Here is a 27336-nt window from a genome sequence, read left to right on the forward strand (position 1 = left end):
CTTCTTCTAAGCATAAGGTGAAAATTTATTACACAGTGTTACAGATCACTTCAAGTGTCTTTGAATAAGGAGTCTAATAAATTAAAGGGACAAAACTATACAAAATGTAAAACCTGTATTATATTCTTGGGTAGGCCCGACCTTCTAAAAAATAATGTGTCAGAAAAACCCTTGAAGTTATGTATTCAAAGTAGTTCACCTAAACAGTACTAAAGAATGAAAGCACTGAATGCATAAAGATGGAATATACAATGAGAAATCAACCTGATATTCACATCCTGATGCCAAGTTTGCAACCAATATGAAAGCCTGTCCCAGATGGCTTAGGCTGAGTTCTTTCAATACTGTAAACGAAAATCAAATCCAGCCATACAACTTTTCCTATGATATAAAAAACATTCTTCACTTTAGGTTCCCACACCCACCCCCCGCCCCTGAGGCATTTTATTTTAGTTACAAAAGGAGAACTTAATTAGCTCCTCCCAATCCTTCCAGGAAATAGTTGCAATAATAGGATAAAGGTGTCAGGAGAGAATAATTTATGTTCAGATTCATACTGAAGTGAAGTGAAAGTCATTCAGTCATCTACGACTCTTTGCAACCCCATGGACTGTCCATGGAATTCTCCAGGCCAGAATACTTGAGTGAGTAGCCTTCCCTTCCTCCTGTAGATCTTCCAGATGCAGGAATCAAACCACAGTCCCCTGCACTGCAAGCAGATTCTGCACCAACTGAACGATCAGGGAAGCTGTACCAAGAAATCAATTATCACGGTTAATCCGAAGAAGGTGCCATGTACTCAGCAATTATAAACAGAAACAAGCCAGAAAAGGAGGTAAAACAAGGCAGGAGAAGGGAAGGAAAGGGGATTGATGGGAGCACACCATACACACCAAAGAAGTGTACAAGAGGAATGACTTTCTGCAGAGCAGAGCAGTATCTCCTTTTTAAAAGACTTGGGATGTAGTTGCTTTACAATGTCTTATTGATTTCTGCGGTACAACAATGTAAATCGACTATATGTATACATATATCCTCTCCCTCTTCAGCCTCCCTCCTATCCTACCCTGCCCCATTCCACCCCTCTAGGTCATCACAGAGCACTGAATTGAACTCCCTATGCTATACAGCAGTCTCCCACTAGTATCTACTTCACCCATAGCAGTGTATGTATGCCAATTCTACTCTCCCAATTCGTCCCACAGTCCCCATCACCCCCTTGGTCCACAAGTCTGTTCTCTGCATATCTATTCCTGCCCTGCAAATACATTCATCTGTGTCTTTGGGTCCCTATTCTTTTAAAGCTACAAAAGCTATAGTTCAGTTCAGTTCAGTTCAGTTGCTCAGTCATGTCTGACGCTTTGCGACCCCATGAATCACAGCACGCCAGGCCTCCCTGTCCATCACCAACTCCCAGAGTTCACTCAAACTCATGTCCATAGAGTTGGTGATGCCATCCAGATATCTCATCCTCTGTCGTCCCCTTCTCCTCCTGCCCCCAATCCCTCCCAGCATCAGAGTATTTTCCAATGAAAATACTTCTTCTCATTAGGTGGCCAAAGTATTGGAGTTTCAGCTTCAGCATCATTCCTTCCAATGAGCACCCAGGACTGATCTCCTTTAAGATGGACTAGTTCGATCTCCTTGCAGTCCAAGGGACTCTCAAGAGTCTTCTCCAACACCACAGTTCAAAAGCATCAATTCTTCAGCGCTCAGCTTTCTTCACAGTCCAACTCTCACATCCATACATGACCACTGGAAAAACCATAGCCTTGACTAGACGGACCTTTGTTGGCAAAGTAATGTCTCTGCTTTTGAATATGCTATCTAGGTTGGTCATAACTTTCTTTCCAAGGAGTAAGTGTCTTTTAATTTCATGGCTGCACTCACCATCTGCAGTGATTTTGGAGCCCCCAAAAATAAAGTCAGCCACTGTTTACACTCTTTCCCCATCTATTTCCCATGAAGTGATGGGACCAGATACCATGATCTTAGTTTTCTGAATGTTGAGCTTTAAGCCAACTTTTTCACTCTCCTCTTTCACTTTCATCAAGAGGCTTTTGAGTTCCTCTTCACTTTCTGCCATAAGGGTGGTGTCATCTGCATATCTGAGGTGATTGATATTTCTCCCGGCAATCTTGATTCCAGCTTGTGCTTCTTCCAGCCCAGCGTTTCTCATGATGTACTCTGCATATAAGCTTAATAAGCAGGGTGACAGTATACAGCCTTGACATACTCCTTTTCCTGTTTGGAACCAAGTTGTTGTTCCATGTCCAGTTCTAACTATTGCTTTCTGACCTGCATATAGGTTTCTCAAGAAGCAGGTCAGGTGGTCTGGTATTCCCATCTCTTTCAGAATTTTCCAGTTTATTGTGATCCACGCAGTCAAAGGCTTTGGCATAGTCGATAAAGCAGAAATAGATGTTTTTCTGGAACTCTCTTGCTTTTTCCATGATCCAGCAGATGTTGGCAATTTGATCTCTGGTTCCTCTGCCTTTTATAAAACCAGCTTGAACATCTGGAATTTCACAGTTCACATACTGCTGAAGCCTGGCTTAGAGAATTTTGAGCATTACTAGCATGTGAGATGAGTTCAACTGTGCCGTAGTTTGAGCATTCTTTGGCATTGCCTTTCTTTGGGATTAGAATGAAAACGGACCTTTTCCAGTCCTGTGGCCACTGCTGAGTTTTCCAAATTTGCTGGCATATTGAGTGCAGCACTTTCACAGCATCATCTTTCAGGATTCGAAATAGCTCAACTGGAATTCCATCATCATCACCTCCACTAGCTTTGTTCGTAGTGATGCTTTCTAAGGCCCACTTGACTTCACATTCCAGGATGTCTGGCGTCTGTCTAGGTGAGTGATCACACCATCCTGATTATCTGGGTCATGAAGCTCTTTTTTGTACAGTTCTTCTGTGTATTCTTGCCACCTTTTCTTAATATCTTCTGCTTCTGTTAGGTCCATACCATTTCTGTCCTTTATAGAGCCCATCTTAGCATGAAATGTTCCCTTGGTATACTGCTAGTTGAAGTTTCAGCTGCAGTCTCTAATAGACTAACTTCTGTTTCTCAGTTTCCTTTCTTCTACAAGAGAAATCACACACACACACACTTTATCTTTGGATAGAGTCAGGAACAGCATGATAGCAGTACTATCATTTATTACTATACAAATTCATTTATCAGTGAATTTTCCCATCAAACATACCATCATAGTGATTCATTGTAAATGGGGGCCCATAAGCACAAAGATGATTACACATTTAAATGACGAGAAGTGCAGTTAGTTTCCATTTCCTTCTTATAGATGAGCACCTATTGTGAACAAGATAGAAGCTGTCATAAAAACCTGTTACTACATAAATACCAAAGTATGTTATGGGCTGGGTAAAACAAGTAATAATAGGCATTGAAAATTCTATGCTTTAAACATGCACTGCTGCTGCTGCTGCTAAGTCACTTCAGTCGTGTCCCACTCTTTTGGACCCCATAGACAGCAGCCCACGAGGCTCCCCCGTCCCTGGGATTCTCCAGGCAAGAACACTGGAGTGGGTTGCCATTTTCTTCTCCAATGCAGGAAAGTGAAAAGTGAAAGGGAAGTTGCTGAGTCTTGTCCGACTTTCAGCGAGGCCATGGACTGCGGCCCACCAGGCTCCTCTGTCCCCCGGATTTTCCAGGCAAGAGTACCGGAGTGGGGTGCCATTGCCTTCTCCGTTAAACATGCACAGAACCTACTTAAACTAAAACACTGTTTATAAAATATTCAAAGGAACTAGTGCAAAGAAGGACATGGAAAGGCTAAAATTGAAGAAATATCAACTTTTTACTGTTTCTCTGCTTCACACACACACAAAAAAATAGATGATAGATAGATGATAGATTGTTGCTGTTGTTCAGTGGCTCAGTAGTATCCTTTATGACGCCATGGACTGCAGCACACCAGGCTTCCCTGTTCCTCACCATCTCTCAGAGTTTGCCCATATTCATGTCCATTGAACTGGTGATGCCATCCAAACATCCCATCCTCTGTCATCCCTTTCTCCTCCTGCTTTCAGTCTTACTCAGTGTCAGAGTCTTTTCCAGTGATTCGGCTCTTGGCATCAGGTGTACTGGAGCTTCAGCTTCAGCCTCAGTCCTTCCAATGAATATTCAGGGTTGATTTCCTTTAGGACTGACTGGTTTGATCACCTTGTTGTCCAAGGGACTCTACATACATTCATAGATAGACAGATACATAGATCAGTAAGAGCCATAGACTTAAAATATTTTCAGTGACGTATAACATTTTATTTTAAAGGCAGAGTAATTACTATGTGCCAGGTACTGTGCCTAAGTGTTTAACGTATGTCAGGTTAACGATTCTCATATTAGCTGTATGAAAAGGATTCCTCAGGGGAATATATTTCTTATTTGCTAAAAGCTAAGGAATAAATTCATCACATTTTCAGGAAAAAAAAAAAGAGAAGATTCTACTACTATTTTCAGTTTATAGATAAGAAAACTGAGTCAAAGAAAATAATCACCTGTCCAGTAAGCTTAAACTTCAATTCCAGCATTCTGATGCCAGGGGCCGACTCACAATTATAATTCTTGGTCATCTATGTAGATCCATTAAAAACATGAATTCCATCTACCAGAGAAAAATGGGACAGCCCAGGATCCAAGCTAACCAGGGGGGTTTCCAGTCTGCAAAGCACTGAAGGATGCTGCTACAGTATCCTACCTCTAGTTTCCTGCCTCTAGACCAAGGCAGCTAGTGGGCATTTTTATGCTTGATATTATCTAGCAAAAGAGCTTAGAAATTTACACCTTCACGCCTTACCTGTAGCTTGTGTGTGTGTGTGTGTGTGTGTGTGTGTATGAGATTGTATGAACATAAAGGGGCTCATAAAACCAAGTCTGGAAGTAAATGCTTTGGAAAGCTACCATAATTTGGGTCCTACTTCAGAAGCTCAGTCTTTATATGTTACATGTATTTTCAGTTCTTAGATTACAATAGGCAAATTGACTCAGGAAGACAAGCTTCTCCCAAGCAACTCTGAGCTGAAAGATGACCTTCACACTTTCATTTCCTGTGGATATGAGAATGTGTGGTTTACTCAAGTTCATGGCTGGGAGGGGCCTTAAAGGTCATCTTGTTTTGTGACTATAGCAAAAACTTGGAAGCAGAAAGGTCAGCCCCAATATCTTGCCATTTTCCTTTTGACAGTTGGAGACAGAGTAAGAATCAAAAAGAAATCATAGTTTATGACCAAAGACAGAAAGCAAACCACTGATAAAATGATATTTATATGCCTTCTCACACAGGCAGCAAGAAATAAATACCCAGGGTTAATCAAAAAACAAAGAAGATGTTTGCTGTATTTTCAGGCAATAAAAAAATTGGAGGGGGATTTGGTTTTGTTTTTAAAGAAAAATTTGATTGATTCATATTATCAAGATAAGATTTGTGATTGCCCCTTTACCTAAAATAGGAAAGACTTAAGAGTCCCTTTCTGGTTGTATCTCCTACATGAGCCATGTCTATTAACAGAAGCCCAATTTGGTGGTTTTCTGTGCAAAACAAAGTGATTTGTCTAAAATCAAACATCTGAGGGACTTCCCTGGTGGCCCAGTGGTTAAGATACAGGCTTCCACTGCAAGGGGCACAGGTTCAATACCTGGTAACGTGCCACACGACGTGGCAAGAAAAAAAAAAGTAGAGAAAAATATCAAGCATTAGAGAATTCAAATGAAACAAAAGATTATAGTTCTTAACATATTTCATGAGGAAAGAATCCACAGAGAGCTCTTTATAATGATTTAATTAAAAGAATTAAGCATCATGGTGTGGGAGATTTCAAGTGAAAGCTGTTAAGTTTGAGGAGTCACATGAGCTGAGTTCAAATACAACCTCTTTAACTTATGAATCATATTTCTTGAGCAAGTTATCCAATACTTCTAATAGTAAGTTTCCCCATCTATACAATGGGCATAATAACTCCTTTCTAAAGCTGTTGTGCGGTTTATGTATCACCACGTGTGTAAACTCCTTGGCACTCCTTCCTTCTCTCTCTCGCTCCCCCTTCCATCTTAGTGAACTTTCTGAAACCAGAAAAGTCCTGCGCAAAAACACTTTCTTCCGTTCAAATAAATTTCTGAACAAAGCTTGCAAAACCCCAATACAATACTGTCTAACACAGCAACACTATAAAATATTTATTCCATCTTAGTAGCAACACATAAATTCCACATCACATAATGGTACAAAAATTATATCTCATTTGTGACACACTTGCCATTACATTTTTTGAAGTATAATTTGTGGAAAACATTTCTGAATTTTTCTTTGTGTGATGTGACACCCTCTCAATTCACTGAAGCCACAACTTACCATTTGAAAGAAAATTAACATGCGTGACATGAATTTTCATTTTTTTTTTTAGTACCATAGAAAAGTGGAAATGAAATTCAAATCCTATAAACACTTAGGTATAAAAGAAACAAGAACGGATATGCAAACAACTAGTTTTTTAGAGGTGTGAGCCTGGTAAGCCAATAATTTACACCTAGGATCTAAATTTGTTAAGTCTCATTCTCAAATCAAGTAGAAGAATTAAAATTGCTGCTTGTTTCAAATGCACCAGCTTTTTTATGGAACAAAGTAGGGTATCAATTTTCAGAAAAACATGTTGCTCTTTGATACAGAAGGACCACAGAAGACATTCTGTACTCTGCACACGAGGCACCACTTTCTTCCTGTCAGGCACACACATCCTCTAGAAATCTGCTGGTGGTATATGATCATTTGGCTTTCAACTCTGTCCATTTTGTGAGTTAATGGTCAAGGAATAGTGCTTGCACTTCCATAAACTTTACCAAAGGCTTTGGGTTTTTAGAGAGCGTTTTAGGAGCAATCTCTTCAAAAACAACACTACTTTGTAGAAATCCCTATACAAGCAGAAATTTGTCACTCAAAGATCTTCTCTTGGCTGGAAGAAATGATGGCAAATTATGTCTTATTATGCTATTTATATATTGTGCATGTGAACAGATATAGCATAATTGTAATAGATACATCTATGCACATATATGCCATCTGCATATGCATAACTTTTTATACTCATAATTCCATTTTCTTTTCATATTATGCCATCATCTTTGCTGTGCAGTTCAGTACCATATTATTTTCATTTCAACCACAGCTGCATCATTGCTGCTGCCAGATCTCTGTTTATTTTATTTATTTATTTATTTTTTTTGGAGAAAATATAAAATTTTAAATTGTTTTTTTTTTCTTTTTTTTTTTATCAGAAAGGAAAGTCATCAAGAATTAGATTTTATTTTAGGAACAAAGTAAGGTTTCATGGGAGAAAAAAACAAAGCCTTGGTGTAGAGAAGGTTTGTTCATTTTCTATAGCATTACTGAAGTGTCCGTATGCCTTGATAATCCTATCAATGTTTGGATCATCTCACTGGGGGAAATGACTTAATTTAACTCTATTTTGGTGTCTCCACAAAGGTAAGTTTTCTATTTTGAGAGCCCACCTGGGTAGTTTTCTGCTACTTCATTTGTGAATCAAATCCCAAAATTTGCCCAGCTGACTTGCCAAATCTGTTTCCCCCAGTAGAAAAGGTGGGTGGCCAGTGGGTGGAGGAGGAGGTGTGGGGACTGGCTGGGGATTCACCCTGTAGCAGAGTTAACCATCAACAATATCTCATAATCCTAAAAGCCTAGACAGGAAACAGATCAATGAAGGCTGGAGACAAGTGGATCAAACTGATGCTCTATTATTTCATGTCCTCTAGTGTCTCTCTTTCAATGCCATCATGGAAGAACTGGGAATCTCACTCAAAAATCAGAAAAAGTTAAAGAAAAAGTCAAGAACTAAGGGGAAATCATCCTTCACAAGTATCCTTACTTGTCATCAAAGACGAACTCAGAGAAAAGAGACAATGGCATGAGCTGAGAACACACCTGGAGTAAGCTTTCAGGAAGAAAAACATGCTTACTGCAGGTTTTTGGAGAAAGGATTTCTAACAATGGTGCAGTGTTTTACATACATCTATATGCATAACTCGGATTATGGATACAGATACAAGAAATACAGAAGTTTAAAAAGCTCAGATAGACTGAGATTACGTGGGAAGTGGCACGGATTCTTCTGAAATGGATTACCTTTTCTCTTTCATCCCAATAATTGCTGTGTGTGCTTTCTAAGTAATAATAAAACAACAGGGTTTTTTTCCAGAATGAGTTTGAGTGTTGGTTTGTTTCCCAGCACTTGCTCTGATTCACAGTGTTTGGTTTCCAAGTGTTATCAGCTGTCAAGTTTGCTATTTTGATGAATCTTCTTATCTGTTCAGCCTGACAACGCCATTTCTGGCTGTGTTTAAAAAAAAAATCTTTTTAGTTTGTACCAAGTACCTTGTTTTTCTAGTAGAGTAAAACCATTCACCTTTGTGTTTTAAAATCTAAGTTTATAAGTAGTTTGAATGGTACTTGGATGAGTGACTATTACATAAAAGGATACAAATAAAAATAAAAGCGTCCACCACATTCAAGGCACCCTTCTAGGTTCTGGGGATACCATGGTGAGGAAAACAGATATGGTCCCTGCCCTCACACAGTTTATAGTAAAATGAAAAAGAACAGCATTCTGTTACCCAAAGCTGGATTGCACTTCCTCAATGGAGGTCAGAAGCTGCCGGAACACACAGGGCAGGAGTATTTAACCTGGGATGGGACAAGGAGGTCTTCCTTGAGGAAGGCACAGTAAGTCCTCTACATATGAATATGTTCCCTTCCGAGAGTCTATTTGTTAGTTCAATTTTGTTCATAAGATCTGCAAAGGAAGCCTAGGAACCCAACTAACACAATCAGCTATATAGTACTGTACTGTAGTAGGTTTATAACACCTTTCACACAAATAATACATAAAAAGACAAGCACAAAAAATAAAACATTTCAATCTTACAGTGCAGTACCTTGTAAAGTACAGTAGCACAATGTTCTTGCCTGGAGAATCCCAGGGATGGGGGAGTCTGGTGGGCTGCCGTCTATGGGGTCGCACAGAGTCGGAAACGACTAAAGCGACTTAGCAGCAGCAGCAGCAGCAGCAGCAGCAGCACAGTACAACAGCTGGCATACAAGGGCTGGCATCGAGTGAACAGACAAGAAGAGTTACCGACTGGAGGAGGGAGAGGAGCTGGGAGATGGTAGAGCTGAAGGGTCATTAGCAGTGTGCAATTTCACTCACACCTGATGTTGATGGAATGCACATTGGCATCTTTGAAAGTTCGCAACTGGAAGGTCCGTATGTAGGGCATTTACTGTATAGCTAAGATCTGAAAGAGGGCAAGTTAATCTGGTCCAGGGAGAAACATCAGAGAGAGAAGGCAACTGTTTCAGTTGAAAAAAACAGTGTATTCTAAGGCACTGCAATAAGAAAATATAGGGCCAGAATGACCAAAAAAAAAAAAAAAAAAAAGGAGCCTATTGGCTAAAACGCAAAGAGCGCAATGGGTCCCAGAGGTAATAGCCACTCTGGCTGAGGTTAGAGAAAGAATTGAAGGAAAGACGACTAAGAAGAGGAAAAGAGAGAGAGAGAGGGTCCCTTGATCAGCAGCCCAGAGGAAGGATACTGAAGCTTGGGCTAGAGGAATGCCAATAGGAAATCAACCCTGACTACTCATTGGAAGGACTGATGCTGAAGCTGAAGCTCCAATACTTTGGCCACCTAATGTGAAGAATTGAGATGATTCATTGCAAAAGACCCTGATGCTGGGAGAGATTGAGGGCAGGGGGAGAACGGGACGACAGAGGATGAGATGGTTAGATGGCATCACTGACTCAATGGGTGTGAATTTGAGATTTGAGCAAACTCTGGGAGATAGTGAAGGACAGGGAGGCCTGGCGTGCTGCAGTCCATGGAGTGACAAAGAGTCAGATGTGACTTAGTGACTGAACCGCAACAGAGGAAGGCCAGAGAGACCACTGCATGACAGGTAACTTGGAGGTACAATTCACACAGCCAGAAGTTCAGAAAGTGGCCTTGAGGGAAGGAAAAGGAAGTTCAAGAAAACATCAGGATCCGGGAGCAGAGGAGTGGGTGTGGAGAAGGAATGTTTAGCTGGGGAGCTGAGATATTGGGAAACAGCATCAGGAAATGAGCAAGCACTGGATCAATATTTCACATAATTAAATCCCATTGGTTTCTGTAGGATATTCTACAACTAAAAGAAACTTTTAATCTAGTCCCTGTAGAATTTGAGTACAGAAATAGTTCCAGGTATGAAGAGAAAACAAAATGACCTTTTAAAATCATAACATACTGGACATATATTTTTCTGTGTTTGTAATCAACACTCAGATTTGGGATCAATCAGAATTTTATTAACAACAAATAGAACACAATGTAGTTCATAAAAAATGCAATCAGATTCTTATATTTAAGAATTACAAATGATGAATCCAACTGACTGGCAATGAATTAGAATGATGTGAAAATATTACAGGGGAAATACATAGTTATTCAATTGACTAAATCTTATACTAATGGAATTCTAGTTTAATTTTCTAATGTAACAGAACAATATTTTTCTCTCATTTCAGGAAAGATTACGGTGTTGTATCTTTTTACATACAGTTACAGTAATTTATGGGAAAAGAAATATATTGACTTTTAATATGTAAAATATATTGTGTGTCAATATGGTTTACAAGTATTTTAAGGCTCAAAAACACTTATTGATCACTGAATATTTAATCAAGGCACATAATATATTGAACCAGGCAGAACTGCGGAACAGAGATTTTTTTGGTCAACTAGTAAATATAATACATAATCACCTTCCTTTTCCCCCAACATTTTCATTCTGAAAGCTTATTTGATATGCACACATAGGCATATGTTTCCATATGTGTCTCTGTGTGTTGGGGCAAAGAAAAAAGTAAGCCAGTGAGTTCAGAGGAGAGAAAAAAGAAATTGCAGAATATCTGGAAGCTGGTCCAGAAAAAAATCCCTGAGATCAACATTAATCTTCGAGATTTTCATCCCTTTCTATAAAAAGCAGTGACTCATACACAGTTATGTAGAAATCAATGGCAAAGTTAATTAAAGACTAGATCCAACATTTTTCCTTCAGCAATTTCTTGACGTTAATAGGAAAAGATGGCTCAGGTGAAATATTCAGGAAGAAAGAGGGAAGTCGGTGGTGATTGAAAGATGATGTTAACAGTCAAGATTTATTTTCCTTTCAAGTTTCAAATCTAGGCCTTTCTTGCCTTTAGCATGGAGAAAAGGGAAGAGAGGCCATCCACTACTTGATTGACCCCATGGGGCTGCCGATACATGATCTTTCCACTCTTAGCCTAAAAGATGCTAGAGAGAGAGACAGAAATAAGAAAGTGGGCTCAAGAACACTGCTCTTGCTGCTAAGTTGCTTCAGTCGTGTCCGACTCTGTGCGACCCCATGGACTGTAGCACGCCAGGCCTCCCTGTCCATAAGGCTAAATAATTTCTTAATTAGGAAACTCCTATGATTTGTTTTAAAGGGGAATAAAGTTGAGTGTCTATTCTGGGAAAGGTATCCCTAAGAAATATCTCTGCAGTGTGATTTTTAAAGAAGCACAAAGTCTATCAGTTCCAAAATGTATAACCCACCAGAGTCTCTCCATCATCAGAGACCCAATGCATCGAGAACAAACTGGCTCAAGTTACAGTCTACTCGCTCGAGTCATTTATGAGTTGGATCCTCCAGCTAAAGCAAGGAGAGGACAGATGTTCACTCATCAAGGATGGTCACAGGAGTGTCAGAGGTGCACAGGGCTAGGCAAGTAAGCCATTCCATGTGAAGTAATAGAGTGCTTAGGGAAGTTGCCTGTTGGGGTGCAGAAGAGTTGGTCAAATGCATAACCAGTTCTCTGGTTTGTCGATGTCTAGTCCTGCATATGAAGGGAAACTTTTTTCCAGTCACATTTCTTTAAAAAATTATCATAGAGAGGAAAGAAGCAGGACAAAATAGGAATGGTAAATTCTCCAGGGTGGAGATATATATACTATGTTTACAAGTAGTAACTCAAAGTCCCATAAGCCTTGGGACCGAAATGACCAATGTTAAACCATCTTGACATGCTGATGTTTATAAATCCAGAAACAGGCTGGCGTTGTAGGTGAGTGTCCTCACGGGAAGGCACAGGGGCACCAGAGGGACTTGCTTTTAAGCTTTGCCCACAAGATAGCCAATTAGAGAAATTACTCCAAAATCACTGCAGATGGTGACTACAGCCACAAAATTAAAAGACAGTTGCTCCTTGGAAGAAGAGTTATGACCAACATAGACAGCATATTAAAAGCAGAGACATTACTTTGTCCACAAAGGTCCGTCTAGTCAAAGCTATGTTTTTCCAGTAGTCATGTATGGATGTGAGAGTTGGACTGTAAAGAAAGCTGAGTGCTGGAAGAATTGATGCTTCTGAACTGTGGTGTTAGAGAAGACTCTTGAGAGTCCCTTGGACTGCAAGGAGATCCAACCAGTCCATCCTCAATGAAATCAGTCCTGGATATTCATTAGAAGGACAGATGCTGAAGCTGAAGCTCCAATACTTTGGCCACCTGATGCAAAGGACTGACTCATTGAAAAAGACCCTGATGCTGGGAAAGATTGAAAGTGGGAGGAGAAGGGCACAACAGAGGATGAGATGGTTGGATGGCATCACCGACTCAATGGACATGAGTTTGGGTGGACTCCAAGAGTTGGTGATGGACAGGGAGGCCTGGTGTGCTGCCATCCATGGGGTTGCAAAGACTCAGACATGACTGAGCAACTGAACTACTTACTACCACTACTCCATTTTTACACACCCAGTAGGTTAACTGGGACTCCAAATGGATTCATGGGCATATATTTTTTTGGTTTGTTTGTTTATTTGCATTCATATCCTTCTTCCTTCCTTTCACCCATGTCTTACTTCATTTTCTTCATTAGCAGAATCCCTAGACATCATAGTTTGTTCTGAAAGTTTTTTCATTAAGCCTGAAATTGTGAACTCCTAAAAGTTGGGTTCCCCCTGCCCTTCACATGAGTATCTCAATTTGGACAATAAGTTATAGGATATTTTGCTTATTGGTCTCAAGCTTTCTCTTCTTGACAACCACACAGTTTCACTAATAAAGCTGAAACCTCTATTGATGTTAGAAAGTAGCCTTATCCAAAGGTGCCAAATAAAGGCAAGGAACTCCTACCCTCCATCAAAGTAATCCAGGATGAACTGGAAGGAGTTGGACTGACAGTTCAATTTGGACATTTTGAGAAACACTGTACACATGTAGATATATGGAAATATAGGTAGAGATAGTTAGATCCTTTTGCTGTAGTGTGCCTTGGGCCATGCTCTCAGTAAATACCAAGGTCACGTTATCAAATGTTAATGACTGCAATAGCAGCCATCAGTTAACAGGCGTGTGCTGAATCCAGGTGCATGGTGTGTACTTCACAACATCTGCTCGTGTAATAGCCATAGCAACCCTGAGGAAGTACTGTTTACAGAAATTCAGAGAGGTTAAATCGCTTTCACAAAGTCATTTAACCATGAAGCGGCAAGTGGTTCAGCATAATCCTGCTCCATCATCACAACACAGGCCCCCTTCCTAACTCTCAAAGACTAAGAAAGTGCATGCTAAGTCGTTCAGTCATGTCCGACTCTCTGTGACCCCTTATATCTTGTCTCTTGTCTCTGAGAATTGAATAGATCAAATTTTAAAGGTGAAATTTTGTTAGGACACCTGATTTTGAAAGAATGTAATTGTGAATGCCATTTTCTAGGATTTGCATTCCAATGTACCCACAAGGAATACATGCTGGCAAACTCTTCAGCAAGAGACCAAAAAATGTAGCAATCTCAGAAAACACACACACACAAGATAAAGGTTTTCAAGTAACCAACATCAAAGGGAATTTTAAATGTGTTGATAATGTCTTCAGTATTTTCTCTGAAGAGACAGGCTCCTTTTTCTTGTCTTCATGATGAATTCTGTACCCAGAGCAGCAAATTTAAATGAGACCATTTTTAATAAAGCCATGCCAAGATTTACAAGTAATTTAGTGGCATTAAGCATAATAAGCCAAATTATAGTGATGAAAGAAACATTTTCATTAAAGCTTTAAAAATTGACACTCAGAACTCCAATGCAGGGATGGGACTGAGTCTACATTGTCTCAAGGGAAGCAAGATAACAAATGACAGCTAGAATTTTAAGCTCATCATAACAAATATATAATTAGTTTTGACCTTTTCACAACATTCCAACAAATAGTGGTTCATAAGCATGCATGTTGCAAATGAAATTAATTGCCAGGGTATCTTTCACTAAGATGTTTAATGATCTCATCATAGATTTCCTGGATGATTTCCTTTGGTTCTCGTTCAGAAAATAATGCTATTAGAAGCCACACACCAGGTTAATTTCATTGAACCGGAAACAACCAACATCTGCCACTTGTGTCTAGCTCATGTCTTCCTACTTGTACGTATGTGTGTTCAGTCTCTCAGTCATGTCCGACTCTTTGTGACCCCATGGAGTGCAGCCCACCAGGCTCCTCTGTCCATGGGATTCTCCAGGCAGGAACACTGGTGTGGCTTGCCATATCCTTCTCCAGGTGATCTTCCCAATCCAGGGGCAAACCCACATCTCTTCTGTCTCCTGCATTGGCAGGTAGATTCTTTACCACTAGCACCACCTGGGAAGCCTGTCTTCCTACGTCAGTGGAAATGTTTTCTTTCCATCTCTCTCTCACCACTTCTGTCTCTCCATATCCAAACGTGACTTAAAGACTCTGGTCAAATGCCACTGATGACGACAGCATCAGTGTATCCTCAGGAGATTGTTTCCAGGAGCTACAGCAGATAACGAAAATCTGCAGATGCCTAAGTCCTTTCTGTAAAATGGTGAAGTACAGTGGACACAGTTGACCTTCCACGTACATCAGTTCCGCATCTGCAGATTCAGCCAAGCCCAGAGTGAAATTTCCATGCAAAACCCACAGGTACAGAAGGCCGACTCTGTACTTGAAACTTTCCCTGGTTTCCTCCTGCCTCCCTCCAGTGACCTTTACCTGCACTAGAGCACTCTGACCTTAAACTCCTTTGGTCCATGGTGGTAAAATATGTGAAGCATTTTGTTTCACTCTTATTATCTGCTTCTCTACCTCCACTTCCAAGGACCAGCTCACACAATTCAAGACGTCAGCCCTGTTAAATGTGTAAATGAATCCACCCAAGGTCATGAAATTACTGCCTGAATATAAAACTTAACTCATGTCCTCCACTCTTAAACTTTCTTGGAAAGAACTTGGATACATATTCTCCCTCCTTGTTTCTTCCTTTATGTTTTCTGGATCCTCTTTTTCTCCCCAAAGATATAACAAAATACTGCAAGTTCCCAGAAACTCACAAAGCACATCAAATGTTTCAAGCAAGTGTCCATGTTGAAGGGAGTCTTCCTGGGTAGAAATGTTTGCATTTGCCTTGGTAACTTCAAAAGTCATCTGTTATAGGGAGCTCAAATCCATGCTCTGTGACAAGCTGGAGGGGTGGGATGGGGTGGGAAGTCGGAGGGAAGTTCAAGAGGGAGGGGACACATGCATACCTATGGCTGATTCATGTTAATGTACAGCAGAAACCAATACAATATTGTAAAGCAATTATCCTCCAATTAAAAAGAAGCAAATATAAAAAAGTAGTCTGTAATTTAAAAGACACAGAGTAACCTGGACCTTGGTGGCACTAGTGGTAAAGAAGCTGCCTCCTAATGTGGGAGACGTAAGAGACGGGGCTTTGGTCCCTGGGCCAGGAAGATTCCCTGGAGAAGGAAAGGATGATCCCAGTATCCTTGCCAGGAGAATCCCATGGACAGAGGAGCCTGGTGGGCTACAGTCCATAGAGTCGCAAAGAGTCTGACATGACTGAAGCAACTTAGCATGTAGCACACACAACCCAGACCCTAAAAAAAAATATAACATGTTAGCAAAGGTGACCCACAAAATGTATTAACACAAAAGTTTAGAACTAATAGACTAAAACGAAGGAAGGAGGAAGCAAGGAAGGAGAGGAGGAGGAAGTTTTCCTGGGTTCAGCTAAAAAGAAACTACCCCCACATTTTTCAGAATGCTGGACTGGGGCTGTGGAGATGGGTGGTTCTGTTTCTCCACAGAGGAAGGAGAAAAGAGGGGCTTATACTGTAGCTGTAACTGAAAGGGGCTTCTCTGGTGGCTCAGTGGTAAAGAATCTGCCTTCCAATGCAGGAGACACAGGAGATGTGGGTTCAATCCCTGGATCAGGACTATCTCCTGGAGAATGAAATGGGAACCCACTAGAGTATTCTTCTCTGGAAATATCCATGGACAGAGGAGACTGACGGGTTGTAGTCCATGGGGTCATAAAAGAGTCAGACACGACTTAGCAGCTAAACAGCAACAGCAAAGCAGGTAGGCTGTAACTGAGTTGGACACTCCTGACAGTAGTGATAAAATGCTAGCATCAATGATCAAAGAATTACAGGGGCTCTAATTTGTCTGAGATGGTTGATGTTCTCTTTAAAGTAGAAAGATGGGCTATAAGATCAACCAAACACCCAGCTAGTTCTAATACTCTTTGTTGTTGTTGTTCAGTCCCTAAGTTGTGTCCAAATCTTTGTGGCCCCATGGCCTGCAGCATGCCAGGCCTCCCTTCCTCCATTTCCTGGAGTATGCTCAAGTTCATGTCCATTAAGTCAGCGATGCCATCCAACCATCTCATCTTCTGTCGTCCCCTTCAGCTCTTGCCCTAAATCTTTCCCAGCATCAGGGTCTTTCTAATGAGTTAGTTCTTTGCATCAGGTGGCCAAAGTATTGGAGCTTCAATTTTAGCCTCAGTCCTTCCAATGACTATTCAGGGTTGATTCCCTTAAGGATTGACTGGCTTGATCTCCTTGCAGGCCAAGGGACTCTTAAGAGTCTTCTCCAGCACCACAATTTGAAAGCATCAATTTAATGCTCTGTGGGGCTTTAAAAGCCATTTTAATTTTATCAAATGTGATTGTTCTTTTTACGCTTGAATTAGCAAGGAGGGCTGAAAACTTCTAACCAATGCCACAAAACATGCAGCCAGGTACACCTTTCAGGTCTTATTAACAATCACTCCAATCATACTCCCACTGTCCTTTCCTACTCTTCAGCCTATAAAATCAGAGTCTGCAAAAGACAAAATGGGGGAGACTTTTCAGATTATCCACCTGGGAAAGTGGTACCTTTTCCCTGTGAAGGAGAAGTGTGCTCCCCCACTGCCATCACCAGTCACACGAAAGGGGCTCCAAGCAAACCCATCTGAGAAGATGGGGAGCTTTCAATGGGAAAAGACAAGCATTTCACTCCCCACCAAATACTTCTGCAGGTGACTTTCTCAGATGACCCTGTGACCATTTGAACAGATGAAGTAGAAGATTACAGAGGAGATGGCCTTTGCACTTTAGTATGGGGACACATTAGAGCAGTTTTGTGATTTACACAAAATGAGCAGCTGAATCAGAGAAAAACCTGGTGCTCATCATTGAGTATTTTCTCCCAAATTATTCTTCACTTCAGATCTTTCTTTATCTTTATTATCTTTAGATAGTTTATTATTTTAATTCCAGCATCAATAGAATCCTCAGTGACTTTTTCCACCTCACACTTATTCCAGGGTCTACAATGTGGCCCCAAGACAATGGGTTGGCCTTCCTTGTGTTGTGCCCTAAAATTTTCATTCCAAATTACATTGCTTTTGTACTATAAAATTATTTATTTAGCTGTGAATCATGAAAAGATGGCAATTTTGTAAAGTCAAAATTACCTTTTACTGCCAGTACAATTAGGACATCAGAGAGTTTTAGTGATAACAGGAGGAAAGATAGAATCAATATATGTTCAGCATATTAAAACTTCACTCTTGTACAAATATATAGTGTCAACCTGTGGAAAATTCTGAAAGAGATGGGAATACCAGACCACCTGATCTGCCTCTTGAGAAACCTATATGCAGGTAAGGAAGAAACAGTTAGAACTGGACATGGAACAACAGACTGGTTCCAAATAAGAAAAGGAGTACGTCAAGGCTGTATGTTGTCACCCTGTTTATTTAACTTATATGCAGAGTACATCATGAGAAATGCTGGGCTGGAAGAAGCACAAGCTGGACTCAAGATTGCCGGGAGAAATATCAATAACCTCAGATATGCAGATGACAGCACCCTTATGGCAGAAAGTGAAGAGGAACTAAAAAGCCTCTTGATGAAAGTGAAAGAGGAGAGTGAAAAAGTTGGCTTAAAGCTCAACATTGAGAAAACTAAGATCATGGCATCTGGTCCCATCACTTCATGGGAAATAGATGAGGAAACAGTGGAAATAGTGTCAGACTTTTTTTTCTTTGGGGCTCCAAAATCACTGCAGATGGTGACTGCAGCCATGAAATTAAAAGACGCTTACTCCTTGGAAGGAAAGTTATGACCAAACTAGATAGCATATTCAAAAGCAGAGACATTACTTTGCCAACAAAGGTCCATCTAGTCAAGGCTATGGTTTTTCCAGTGGTCATGTATGGATGTGAGTTGGACTGTGAAGAAAGCTGAGGGGCCGAAGAATCGATGCTTTTGAACTGTGGTGCTGGAGAAGACTCTTGAGAGTCCCTTGGACAGCAAGGAGATCCAACTAGTCCATTCTAAAGGAGATAGGTCCTGGGTGTTCTTTGGAAGGACTGATGCTGAAGCTGAAACTCCAATACTTTGGCCACCTCATGTGAAGAGTTGACTCATTGGAAAAGACCCTGATGCTGGGAGGGATTGGGGGCAGAAGGAGAAGGGGACGACAAAGGATGAGATGGCTGGATGGCATCACCAACTCGATGGACATGAGTTTGAGTGAACTTTGGGAGTTGGTGATGGACAGGGAGGCCTGGCGTGCTGCAATTCATGGGGTTGCAAAGAGTCGGACACGACTGAGTGACTGAACTGAACTTACAGGTGACTGTCTAAAAGAGGTCCAAGATCATCAGCTCTGCTTTGCTTGGTGGTCCGCTGAGCACCTTTAGGGGAACTGCACAGGAGATGCTTCAGAAGTTGGTGGATGCACCATAGAAGGACTGTTGGTCCTTAGGTGAAATTTTTGCCTGTATTCTTCCCAATAGAAGTCTTTCTTTAAAGTTGACTAGATCATTTCAGTTTCTTTTAGAGGGCCCAAGAGAATTGTTGAATCTTGGTTTTATGCTTTCATTGGCTCATTATTTAGCTTGGATAAATAATAAGCTTTTCTCATCTTAAGTAGGAACTCCCTGACACTGTCCACTGGGTGATTAAGGCAGTTTCCTGAGGGCTTATTTCCTGAGTTGTGGATAGCACTAAGGGCAGTAACAATGGGGAGCTGTTACCCGTCCCCAAGTTTAAACGACCAGTTACCAGAACCTAAGACTGCCTTGAAAGGTCATCCAGTAAGGGCTGCTGCGGCCTTCAGGGGAGAAACGCATTCATGGTAAACCTGAGGTCCGCATGGAATGGAGCCAGTGGAGTCATGGTGTCACTTTTTCAAGGCTCCGATTTTCTGATTGCTTCATATTGATGCAGTCCAGCCAGTACCCATATTTGATCCACTAGTCAAGAGAATCCAGTAGTTCTGACTCTAAAGGCCAATTCCTAAACTAGAAAACAAGCTGAAAAATGGATGTGGAGGTACAAAGAGAGACTTCCCAGCACAATATTGTTCTTCTATATTGGGATTTATGTGGATCAATAACTAATAAGTACCATTCAAAGCTAGAGGATTATTAAGGATTTCAAAGTGAAATCCAATGTCTCCTGAAATATAGTTTAACTCATACAGACACCTAATATTTTAAGTTGCTTCTTAGACAGAAAAAATGAGTGGAATAAAATCAATATAGGGAATTCTAGAAGGGGAAGGAGACAACCATATTCAAGGTACAGAACTGGAGTTAGATTGACCTGGGCTGAGTCTCTCCTGAGACACTTACTACATGTGTGAGCTTGTGTAAATTACTTCACTTCTCCCTGGACCTCAGTTTCCTCTTAGCAACAGTGTGACTGTTAAGACTATGTACATCACACCTGAGACAAAGTATTATCATTACATTATTGTGTGCTTAGTCACTCAGTTGTGTCCAACACTTTATAATTCTTTGGACTGTAAGCTGCCAGGATCCTCTGTCCATGGGATTTTCCAGGCAAGAATACTGGAATGGGTTGCCATTTCCTTCTCCAAGGGATCAACTCTGCATCTCCTGTGTCTCTTACATTGCAGGAGAATTCTTTACCCACTGAGCCATCAGCATAGACATCTATTACATTACTATTATTATATATTTTATTATAATTATTTACATAATAATAATAATTATATATTAGAATTAAAGTCTGAAGTTAACAGCGATAGAATGAAACTCTACTAAGGAATCACTATCTGGCTCCAAAACAAAATTACAGAAAAACACAATGAGCAGCCACGAGGTTCAATATGCAGCTCAAAGTTAAACTCCAGGGACTTCCCTGGTGGTCCAGTGGTTAAAACTTCTCCTTCCAATACATGGGGTACAGGCTCAATAACTGGTTGGGGAACTAAGATCCCATATGCATCCTGGCCAAAAACCTGAAACACAAACAATATTGTAACAAAACCAATAAAGACAAAAAAAAAAAAAAAACTGGTCCACATGAAAAACAAAAATTAAACTCTAGTATTCAGTAGCCAAAGAATCTGCACCCCTCCAGAATCATAAAGGGGTGCTTCTGCAAGCTCAGGCAGGTATTCCACATGTTCACTGTCATTATTAAATTGCAACATTCATTTCTGGGGCACATCAAAGCAAATAAGTTGTAACCTGATTCCAAAGACTAGAAAGATTTTGTCCTAAGCTTAAAACATCCCCCAAGTATCAGTCAGTCTACGAGGCATAGCTAAGCCTTTCAACGAGTGTTTCAGTCAGGAACTGAGCATGAAACAAATGGCACATTCAAGGAATTAAAAGAATTGTTATTGAAGAGACTGCTTACAGAGGTGGGGGCAAGAAGGAGAAAAACCAATAAGGGTTGGCAATGGCACCCTAAAGCCAGAAGGGGCATTGAGAATGAATAGGCAATCAGAAGCCAGCTTTAACTTCAGAAGAGAAATCACCTAGTAGGAGATATGGCTGTAGGTAAGAGAACACAGCCTCTGTTGACAGCATAAGCCACTGTGATTAGGGAGTAGGGTATTATGGAATATTGTGCAACATGGCCTCCTATACCTTCTACAGGGACAATACAACTAGAAACAGATTTTATTTTCTTGGGCTCCAAAATCACTGTAGATGGTGACTGCAGCCATGGAATTAAAAGACACTTGCTCCTTGGAAGGAAAGCTATGACAAACCTAGAGAGTACATTAAAAAGCAGAGACATCACTTTGCCAACAAAGGTCTGTATAGTCAAAGCTATGTTTTTTCCCACTAGTCATGTATGGATATGAAAGCTGGACCACAAAGAAGGCTGAGCGCTGAAGAATTGATGCTTTCTAATAGTGTTAGAGAAGACTCCTGAGAGTGGACTTCAGGGAGATCAAGCCAGTCAATCCTAAAGGAAATCAACCCTAAATATTTATTGGAAAGACTAATGCTGAAGCTCCAATACTTTGACCATCTGATATGAAGAGAGAGCCAACTCACTGGCAAAGACCCTGAAGGCAACAGGAGAAGGGGGTGGCAGAGGATGAGATGGTTAGATGGCGTCACTGACTTAATGGACATGAGTTTGAACAAACTCCAGGAAATGGTGATGGACAGGAAAGACTGGTGCGCTGCAGTCCATAGTGTTGCAAAGAGTCAGACATGACTTAACGACTGAACAACCACAACTAGAAACCACGTGGCCAGGAAGCCTGAGTGAGTGCTACACTGAGAGGTCAGCCTCCCTCCAGTAGGCAAAGCGGGACAAGAGTGTACAGAATGGCTCCGCAGGGATGGCAGACAACACCCAGCACAGGCTTTGTGAATTCAAATTAAAGTTATGACCAGGTGTAAAATTATTCTTAACAAAAGATGGAGACCATATTCAGACCAGAGAAATATTGCCTAGTCTTGAGAGAACTCAAGGACATGAAAGCTACCCGACATGTTTTAATAGAGCTGTTTGAAGCACACCCCCAAGAAACAGAAATGTCTTACTTATTCTGCCTCTTTAGCAGATATTTCAAAATATATAGGCCTAGCTTCAATGACCATTCCAGAGCCCTAGCTAACTCCAGGCCTCACCAGACATGTCTCTTTAATTCCCTACTGAAATACTTGAGAAGAACTGACTCATTGGAAAAGGTCTTGATGCTGGGAAAGATTATAGGCAGGATGAGAAGGGGATGATAGAGGATAAGATGGTTGGATGGCATCACCGACTCAATGGACATGAGCTTGAGTAAACTCCGGGAGTTGGTGATGAACAGGGAGGCTTGGTGCTCTGCAGTCCATGGGGACACCAAGTGTCGGACACAACTGAGCAACTGAACTGAACTGAAAACACTTGAGAGATACATGACTTGAAGTTTAGCCCAGACCCTTTCTGGCCACATGGCACCAAAACTAGAAGGCGCATTCTCTGCTCACATCACACAGTCATGACAGAGGTGATACTCACAGTCTCTGCAGGATATCAGCAAACAGCTCCTTCCTAACAGTACTCACCGATGCAGTATGTACTGGGGCCTGACAGTTTTTCCCTATTCAATTGTCCTTCTGTCCAGATGTAGCTCTTCTAGAAAACTATTTCATGCTATACCAAGCTGAGCTCATATAACAGAAGTGGTTATCCCAGGATGACAATGGTTCAAGTGATTGCTTCTCTTCCTATTTCTCTATGTTTTCCAAAAATCTCTGATAGTTCAGTTTTTGTTTTTTTTCCTAAATCCAGAGAGTGTCCTGCCTATGTTTTCTTCTAAGAATTTTATAGTGTCCAGTCTCACTATAAGGTCTTTAATCCATGTTGAGCTTACTTTTGTCTATGGTGTTAAAGAATGCTTTAATTTCATTTTTTATACGTAGCTGTCTAGTTTTCCCAGCACCATTTAGTGAAGATACTGTCTTTCCTGCATTGTACCATCATACTGCCTTTGTGGTAAATTAGTTGATCATTGGTACGTGGGTTTATTTCTGGGCTTTCTATCCTGTTCATTGATCTGTGTTTCTATTTTTATGCCAGCACTATACTGCTTTAATGACTATAGCTTTGTAATATAGTATGAGGTCAGGGAGCCAGCTCTGATTTTCTTTCTCAAGATTGCTTTGACGATTTGGGGCCTTTTGTGGCTCCATACAAATTTTAAGATTTTTCTTATAGTCACTAAGGATAACAGTGTAGCAGCTGTGCAACACTGGAGCGACTTTGAGAAGATGCCCCACGTCCAAGGGCAAAGGAGAAATCCCAGCAAGATGCTGGGAGGGGTGAAATCATGTATAGAATCAAACCACATACCCGCCAGACATGCTCAGAGGGCTCAAACAAATCTTGTGCACGCCAGTACACAGAGACCCCAAAGTGACTGAGACAGAACTGTGTTTGAGTGTCTCCTACAGAGATATAAATCAGCAGTGGACTACTGCAGGGGCAGGGGCTCTGAGTGCAGTAGACCTGGGTATGGCACAAGCCCGCTTAGAGGAGGTCACCATTAACCACACCATCATTTCAGTTCAGTTCAGTTCAGTTCAGTTCAGTCACTAAATCGTGTCTGACTCTTTGGAACCCCATTAACTGCAGCATGCCAGGCATCCCTGTCCATCACCAATTCCCAGAGTTTATTCAAACTCATGTTCATTGAGTCAGTGATGCCATCCAATCATCTCATCCTCCGTCGTCCCCTTCTCTTCCCACCTTCAATCTTTCCCAGTATCGGGGTCTTTACATATGAGTCAGTTCTTCACATCAGGTGGCCAAAGTAATGGAGTTTAAGCTTCAGCATCAGTCCTTCCAATGAATATTCAGGATGGATTTCCTTTAGGAGGGGCTGATTGGATCTCCTTGCAGTCCAAGGGACTCTCTAGAGTCTTCTCCAACACCACAGTTCAAAAGCATCAGTTCTTCAGTGCTCAGCTTTCTTTATACTCCAACTCTCACATCCATACATGACTACTGGAAAAACCATAGCTTTGATTAGACGGACCTTTTGTGGGCAAAGTAATGACTGTGCCTTTTAGTAAGCTGCCTAGGTTGGTTATAACTTTTCTTTCAAGGAGCAAGCATCTTTTAATTTCATGGCTGCAGTCACCATCTGCAGTGATTTTGGAGCCCCCCAAAAAATAGTCTGTCACTGTTTCCACTGTTTACCCAACTATTTGTCATGAAGTGATGGGACCAGATGCCAAGATTTTAGTTTTCTGGATGTTGAGTTTTAACCCAACTTTTTCACTCTCCTCTTTCACTTTCATCAAGAGCCCTTTAGTTCTTCTTTGCTTTCTGCCATAAGGGTGGTTAAACAAGGCTAACCCCATAATAGAGCCAACAGAATTTATACAGGACTGGGAGGGCACAAGCAAAATCTTGTGTGCACCAGAATCCAGGAGAAAAGAGCAGTGACCCCATAAGAGACTGACCCAGACTAGCCTGTGAGTGTCCAGGAGTCTCCAGAGAAGACGTGGGTCAGTGATGGCCTGCTGCAGGGTTGAGGGCACTGCGTGCAGTGATGTATGCATGGGATCTTTACAAGGAGATTCCCATTATCTTCATTACTTCCTACATAGTTTGGCCTCAAGTCAAATAAGAGGGAGGGAACACAGCTCTGCCCATCAACAGAATATTGGATTAAAGATTTACTGGGCATGGCCCTGCCCATCAGAACAAGACCCAGTTTACCCCTCAGTCAGTCTCTCCCATCAGGAAGCTTCCATAAGCCTCTTATCATTCTCCATCAGAGGGCAGACAGAATGAAAACCACAATCACAGAAAACTAATCAATCTGATCACATGAACCTTGTCTAACTCAGTGAAACTATGAACCACGCTGTGTAGGGCCACCCAAGATGGACAGGTAATAGTGGAAAGTTCTGACAAAATGTTGTCCACTGGAAAAGGGAATAGCAAACCACTTCAGTATTCTTGCCTTGAGAACCCCATGAACAGTTTGGAAAGGCAAAAAGATATGACACTGAAAGATGAACTCCCCAGGTTGGTAGGTGCCCAATATGCTCCTGGAGATCAGTGGAGAAATAACTCCAGAAATAATGAAGAGATGGAGCCAAAGTAAAAACAACATCCAGGTGTGGCTGTGACTGGAGATGGAAATAAAGTCAGATGCTATAAAGAGCAACATTGCATAAGACCCTGGAATGTTAGGTCCATGAACCAAGACAAATTGGAAGTGGTCAAACAGGAGATGGGAAGAGTGAACATCAAATTTTAGGAATCAGTGAACTAAAATGGACTGGAATAGGTGAATTTAACTGTGAATTTAACTGTGGGCAAGAATCCCTTAGAAGAAATGGAGTAGACATCATAGTCAACAAAAGAGTCCGAAATGTACTTGGATGCAATCTCAAAAGTGACAGAATGATCTCTATTTGTTTGCAAGGCAAACCATTCAATATCATGGTAATCCAAGTCTATACCCCGAACAGTAATGCTAAAGAAACTGAAGTTGAATGGTTTGATGAAAAACTATGAGAACTTCCATAAATAACACCCAAAAAAAATGTCCTTTTCACTATAGGGGACTGGAATGCAAAAGTAGGAAGTCAAGAAACACCTGGACTAACAGGCAAATTTGGCCTTGGAGTACAGAATGAAGCAGGACAAAGGCTAAAAGAGTTTTGCCAAGAGAATGCACTGGTCATAGCAAACACCTTCTTCAACAACAGAAGAGAAGACTCTACACATGGACATCACCAGATGGTCAACACCGAAATCAGATTGATTATATTCTTTGCAGCCAAAGATGGAGAAGTTCTATATAGACAGCAAAAACAATACTGGGACCTGACTGTGGCTTAGATCATGAACTCCTTATTGCCAAATTCAGACTTAAATTGAAAAAAGTAGGGAAAACCACTAGAACATTCAGTTATGAACTAAATCAAACCCCTAACGATTATACAGTGGAAGTGACAAATATATTCAAGGGATTAGATTTGATAGACAGAGTGCCTCAAGAAATATGGATGGAGGTTCATGACATTGTACAGGAGACAGGGATCGAGACCATCCCAAAGGAAAAGAAATGCAAAAAGGCCAAATGGTTGTCTGAGGAGGCCTTACAAATAGCTGTGAAAAGAAGAGAATCGACAAGCAAAGGAGAAAAAACGATATACCCATTTGAATGCACAGTTCTAAAGAATAGCAAGGATAGATAAGAAAGCCTTCCTCAGTGATCAGTGCAATGAAATAGAGGAAAATAGCACAATGGGAAAGACTAGAGATCTCTTCAAGAAAATTAGAGATACCAAGGGAACATTTCATGCAAAGATGGGCACAATTAAGGACAGAAATGGTATGGACCTAACAGAAGCAGAAGATATTAAGAAGAGGTGGCAAGAATACACAGAAGAACTGTACAAAAAAGATCTTCAGGACCTAGATAAACACTATGGTGTGATCACTCAACTCGAGCCAGACATCCTGGAATGCAAGTCAAGTGGGCCTTAGAAAGCTAGTGGAGGTGATGGAATTCAAGTTGAGCTATTTCAAATCCTAAAAGATGATGCTGTGAAAGTGCTGCAGTCAATATACCAATAAATTTGGAAAACGCAGCAGTGGCCACAGGACTGGAAAAGGTCAGTTTTCATTCCGATCCCAAAGAAAGGCAATGCCAAAGAATGCTCAAACCACCACACAGTTGCACTCATCTCACACGCTAGCAAAGTAATGCTCAAAATTCTCCAAGCCAGGCGACAAGAGTACGTGAACCATGAACTTCCAGATGCTCAAACTGGATTTAGAAAAGGCAGATGAACCAGAGATCAAATTGCAACAACTGTTGGATCATCGAAAAAGCAAGAGAGTTCCAAAAAACATCTACTTCTGCTTTATTGACTATGCCAAAACCTTTGACTGTGTGGATCACCAGAAACTGTGGGAAATTCTTCAAGAGATGGGAATACCAGACCACCTGACCTGCCCCCTGAGAAATATTTATGCAGGTAAGAAGCAACAGTTAGAACTGGACATGGGACAACAGACTGGTTCCCAATCGAGAAGGGAATACATCAAGGCTGTATATTGTCACCCTGCTTATTTAACTTATATGCAGAGTACATCATGAGAAACGCTGGGCTGGAAGAAGCACAAGCTGGAATCAAGATTGCTGGGAGAAATATCAAT

General features: G+C 41.0%; 1 protein-coding gene across 5 annotated transcripts in view; it reads left to right on the forward strand.

The window, feature by feature from the left end:
* Positions 1 to 8128, forward strand: part of GRIK1 (glutamate ionotropic receptor kainate type subunit 1) — a 481020-nt gene extending 472892 nt beyond the window's left edge. For 3 of the 5 annotated variants that reach the window (XM_055567717.1, XM_055567719.1, XM_055567722.1), the window contains one exon: positions 7793 to 8128. In XM_055567717.1, the coding sequence (XP_055423692.1) occupies positions 7793 to 7948 (156 nt within the window). In that variant the 3' untranslated portion in view covers positions 7949 to 8128. Of the gene's footprint in view, positions 1 to 7297; positions 7385 to 7792 lie in introns of all 5 variants that reach the window. The other 2 variants (XM_055567715.1, XM_055567716.1) reach the window with 1 other exon arrangement.
* The last annotated feature ends 19208 nt before the right edge of the window (positions 8129 to 27336 follow it).

Source organism: Bubalus kerabau, chromosome 2 (genome assembly GCF_029407905.1).
Source record: "Bubalus kerabau isolate K-KA32 ecotype Philippines breed swamp buffalo chromosome 2, PCC_UOA_SB_1v2, whole genome shotgun sequence".
Lineage (NCBI taxonomy): Eukaryota > Metazoa > Chordata > Mammalia > Artiodactyla > Bovidae > Bubalus > Bubalus kerabau.